Below are 5413 nucleotides of genomic sequence, written 5' to 3'. Positions count from 1 at the left end.
ACAACAAAGTCATTTTTTAAATTTAATAATTAATCCTAAAAATAAATATATATCAAATCGTATTTTGTATCGTACAGATGAATATCGCACGATTTCATCTTGAAAGATTATTATCTTAATCGGTTTATGATGTATTGTGTGTGCGCGTGTGTAAAAAGGAAAATAATTATAAAAAATTATAAAAAATTATTATAAAAATTACTATCTTTATTTAGCACCGTCATCATATGAAGAATGCAAAGAGCGAATAGTATTAAAGATCACAATAAATATAATTATGTGTAGTGTTCTATAACAAGCTTTTCATACCAAGATATATTTAATCTTTAATTTTCCAATGCCTTGTAAGAGCGAAACATAAAGTTATTTCTAAATGTTTTATATTATTTTGAAAACGATGCGCATACCTACGGATATTTTATTCCATAGATCCATTTAGAAAATAAGATGAAATACCTATTTGGAAAATAAGCATAGATAAAGCGGAGAGGAATATATCCCATATCATTGATGAAGTTTTTTCTACTTGATGCAAATGCAGAATGCTAGAAAAATGCAGTCTCTGATCGTTACTACCTCATATAATATATTCAAATATTCGTTTTTATATATAAATTGTTGCCATGTATATTTTTATACTTTATAACATACTCTACTTGCTATTAAGAATGCATTTTACGTTATATGTCAAATAAATAATACGTATGTGTAATAAAAAATATTATAATTTTGGAATACACATATCTTTTTTGTATTTGTGTTTATAACTATGATTAACTTAAAGAAAGATTTATTGCAGGAGCAATAAAAATAGTTACGCGAAAATGATATATTTACATAATTTATTTTATATCTCAACATCATCTCATCATATTATAATCATCATCGAGTCATATAATAGCAAAAATAACGTTAATAAAGTTTTGAATTTTGGTAGAATAGTAAAAATAACGGATGATAAAAATAGTGCAACAAGGGAAAGGAGAGGGAGGAAAGGAAAATTCATCCCGATAACTTTTACAAGCGAATCGATTTGAAATCAATTTATAGTTTTCAATGCGGAGAGTACGGAAAATGGGTGTGCGAAAATTGAAGATAAAGCAAGAAATATAACGAGAAAGGGCTTATGATATAATCGTGAACTTAGCACGAATCGATCACTCCTGTATGTGAGATTTTCTATTCTACAATAATTGTACTCCAAATTTACAACATAGCAAATGTACATGGTACAACTATTCACATTCAGCCACCAAATGCCCGGCAAACGTATTATTGTAGGAACTGAACCCATCCAACTTGAGGCATTTAACACCGCCTTAAATACTTCGAATGAACATCTATTGCACGATATTGCTATCGGATGACTGTAAAAAATAATTAAGTATAAAGACGGTCGACGTAACTAAACATTTTTTATTCTGAGAAGAAAGATCCCAAATGTTTTTCAAGTATTTCTATATCGCAAACTTCGTTTTAATGTCGCTCACACATGAATGGTCCCGTTGATTATCAGAACGTTCTTGTTGACACATGTATTACCGAAATCTGTATAATTTTTTTGACGGACCATTCTTACAACCTAGGCTTTCAGAGCGGCCTCATGTTAATCACAGAAACATCCGAAGCAAAATCGATAGAAAATAATGCGCTAATTCATAATCTGCGGGATATGATTGACGTTCGAATGTGTTTGATCCAAAATATAGTATCAGTAGGAGTATACTCGTGCTAATTCCATATAATTCATGTAAAAATTGGAGTGTTGGTATAAATTCATATCCGGCACAAAAATTAAATCGCAAGAAAAATTCACGTAATTATAGAGATTCTCAATGTATATATAATTTTAAGAAACAGCTAGTCAGGAAATCGCAAGCGCGGACTTATTTAGCAATAAATAAAATTAATAAAAAACTCGTATATGTCGTAAAATTTAAAAGTGATAAAGAATGAAATCCGAATGTTAAAATATTTCATATAGAGACAAGAGGAAAAATATATCTACAATACATCGATTTTTGTGTCCTTGACTCGATAATGTTTCCTGACCTTTTTCTTAAACTTTTTCGAGCGTCTTGGTTGTCGGGAGGGAAAAGGAACTGTGCGCTCCGACTTTACAAAAATTTACTTCGCTTATATTACAATAACCTTCCCTCGATTTAAAACACACACATCATTTTTTTCAACCCTTAATATATTATTATCATAAATAAATTTGGTCTATCGGTAATATTGTGAATACGCCGGTACAAATACTGGCAGTATTTGGTTAAGTAAAAATCATGGTCACTAGAAGAGGTAACTTGTACGGGATCAGTTGCGATATTGCAAGAACAATTCTTCTCGTAAGTATTTTATACTTATTTTTTTACATTTCGCGCAAACACGCACAAATATGTCGTTTTAATGTCATTTCGCAAATTTGACGAAAAAAATTTGTATTGAATGACGTAAATACGCACGTTACTACTTCTAGCAAACTTGATTTGATATTATTTAATTGTCGGAGGTTTCGCAAATCTATCCACGACAGAAGCATAACTTCCCGATTGGATGTCAATGAAATACTTTCCTTCGTTCAACTATCATTTATATGTAATATAGTGCGAAATAGAATCGTTAAGGCCCTATACGATCGATTTCTTAAAGAAAAATCTTCATAATTGTATGCTTACTTTTATGATCGTTTTTTCATTATCAGGTAAATATTTCACGAAAATGAATGCAATATACGTAGATATCTATCAAAAAGATGCGAAAGAGACTTTCATATTTCGATAAGCTGCATAGATTTCAAATGAGCTTCACAATAAGTGATAAGTTGACACGCGACAAAGGCAAAAGAGATAAAGCTACTTCGTGAATAGATCTACCAAATTGAACCGATAGAGGAGTGCTGTGAGTCAAGTAGATCGGCTTGAAAAAACAGGCGTTGTAACAGATGTCCTCAACATTTCCAACTTGATCTATCAAGACTGCCCCGGTCAGCATATATTGTAAACTATCGCGACCCACTTATTCGCGCCTCGCGGCGCCTTATTTTAAAAAAATAATCAATGTGTTGTGTTATCGTTGCCGCTGCAATGTGGCATAATGGGTTCAAGACAAACATCAACATCTTGTTTCTATTTATGTGTACTGTCATACTGTCAGTACAATCATTAACATTAAATGAGATTAAGAAAAAGGCATTATTTTACATTGTCATTGTATATATGTTGATCCAAGTCATGAACCAGAGGATATTGGGTTGTGCACATGTAGTGTTTATTTTATATTATATATATATATATATATATATATATATATATATATATATGCATTCATGTATGTGTCTTAGTGTGTGTTTATGTTGTGTGGAGTTTGTTTTGCGCAATCACTTTACATTATTACATTGTTTCTTTTCTTTTTCAGTCCAGTTTTTCAAAGACCTGCAAAAAAAATTTATATTTGCCCCACTTGTTTGCATATCAACGAATAATCATTACATATATTATACACAAAGTGTTTTAACTGGCTTTTTTAGAACTTATTAGCTTTTTGCATGTTTTGCATGTTCAATATATGCAGTAATGATACATAGAATAAGGTTGTATATGTTATGTACATTTTATATGTATATATATATATATATATATATATATGTACATATAAAATGTACAACCTTATTCTATGCATCATTACTGCATATATTGAACATGCAAAAAATTAATACTGTTTATTAAATACAGTTAAGTAATTCCCTTTTCTTTTATCATACAATATAAATCATATACATATGATTAAATTAAATCACTAAATACAGATAATTGTGAAAAAAAAAATTTGCAATATAATAACAGAACAATTTAAAGATAATAAAGTTATATATTAATAGATACTCTTGTCAATTTGTTTAAGATTAATCAAATAAAATCTCAAAGCATACCATAATTACGTGCGTATCTTTAACCTTCTCTCTTAATGGCACCAGGGGCTTCAGCTAATCCTTTAACTTTAAGCCGGTCTGCTGTTTTGAGAAATGCTGGTAATTGATCTTGTGAAACATTTACTTCACCCGCATACATGAATTCTAGAATGGCTTGCAAATGGCTATATGCAACATCCTTTAGAATTATAATAGGATGTTTGGACGGATTTTCCTGTAATGTATATCAAGATAGTGAATTAGTTTAATTACACAATATATAAATTCTCTCTATCATTTACTGTAAATAATATACCTCTAACAAGGATTTGAAATAAGGACTACAGGCGGACAAAACCATTTTATGCGCTTTGCAAGTTTGACCATCGCAAGCCAACGTCACATCCGTGAAACTTTTTTCATCTCGCAGGTGTTTGAACGATGATACCATGTTTGATTGGAAGTCGTTCCATTTAAGAAAAAACTGCTGTTGTTCTCCCGCCATTGTGAATGCTGATATTGCCCTATAACTCTGACGTAATTGTGCAGTCTGCAAACATTATATCAAAGCATTAGTCAATGTCAATCATGTAAACAGATCAGAGTTACCTCTCATACGTTTATGTAATAAAAAAAAAAAAATAATAATAAGAAAATCAAATAAAGTAAACGGAAATAATGTCTAATTAAAAGACGCCCGTGAAAATGCATGTTTGATCGCAAACTATCAAAACAAAGTGAGAAACGTCAACTTGAGTCAATCGCGTTAAACATTAGCTTTTAACGAAAACAATGCGGAAGAACAAACTTTCTTGAAACGTGCAAACGCGAAAGGTACGCGTTTGCTCGCGCCAGGTACCCTTGTAGGTTAAGCCAGGGGATAGCTTGAGCGAGCGAGCGGGACGCGACGACGCGGATCGGCCGAGCTTCGCTGCGAAGCGGAGCGTATCATTTCGCAAACGGGCGAATTAATGCGGAATTAATCGTAAAAATGGATCTCGAAGGAACGTTAAATCGCGCGTTTTATATCACAACACGCGTGCGTCCGTCGGCCCGTCCCATCAAACGGCGCACACGGGCCCAACACAACACACGGCCCACAACACATTGGGATTGAATGTCGCGAGCGTGACGCGGAGGGCGAATTTCTGGACGCGCTATAGCTTACTTCGCGTCGTCGACGAATCCTGGACGGGGCGCCGACGTGTTTGTGATCAGCACCTTGCTGCTGAGAGGACGCGAAAAATACGCAGCGCCGAAAACTTTTTGCGCGATCACCACGATTTTTTTGTTGTGACTAATATCACGACGAGGGAAATTCGGTCAGGCTCGAGTCTTTCCGGTAACGGTCGGTTCGCCTATGTTGTACCGACTGAAATTGCTCACAAACGTGTTGCCAGATGACGCGACTGACGCGATACAGTCGCAGAATTCTCGTCGTTGCGTGTTGCGAGTAAATTTCGGTAAGTCGTACATTTTATGAGTATTTCATATCGATATCTT

The 5413-nt window shown here is 33.4% G+C and overlaps 2 protein-coding genes across 5 annotated transcripts in view; one reads left to right on the top strand and one right to left on the bottom strand.

Moving 5' to 3' along the window:
* Window positions 1–825: 825 nt before the first annotated feature.
* Window positions 826–5413, bottom strand: part of LOC126859235 (longitudinals lacking protein-like) — a 143554-nt gene continuing 138966 nt past the window's right edge. For 2 of the 4 annotated variants that reach the window (XM_050610302.1, XM_050610330.1), the window contains 3 exons: window positions 4227–4460; window positions 3932–4145; window positions 826–3434 (listed from right to left, as the gene is read on the bottom strand). In XM_050610302.1, coding sequence (XP_050466259.1) covers window positions 3951–4145; window positions 4227–4460 — 429 coding nt within the window. In that variant the 3' untranslated portion in view covers window positions 826–3434; window positions 3932–3950. Of the gene's footprint in view, window positions 3435–3931; window positions 4146–4226; window positions 4461–4718; window positions 5012–5078; window positions 5238–5413 lie in introns of those variants that run through there. The other 2 variants (XM_050610312.1, XM_050610321.1) reach the window with 2 other exon arrangements.
* LOC126859194 (cilia- and flagella-associated protein 276) overlaps window positions 5238–5413 on the top strand; it is a 107825-nt gene continuing 107649 nt past the window's right edge. Inside the window, exon 1 of the mRNA XM_050610245.1 lies at window positions 5238–5373. The gene's annotated coding sequence lies outside the window, so the exon portion shown is untranslated. The remainder of the gene's footprint in view (window positions 5374–5413) is intronic.

The sequence above is a fragment of the Cataglyphis hispanica genome, chromosome 1, assembly GCF_021464435.1.
Source record: "Cataglyphis hispanica isolate Lineage 1 chromosome 1, ULB_Chis1_1.0, whole genome shotgun sequence".
Classification (NCBI taxonomy): Eukaryota; Metazoa; Arthropoda; class Insecta; order Hymenoptera; family Formicidae; genus Cataglyphis; species Cataglyphis hispanica.
The sequence above is the reverse complement of the archived record's forward strand: the minus strand, read 5'-3'. Positions and strand labels throughout refer to the sequence as shown.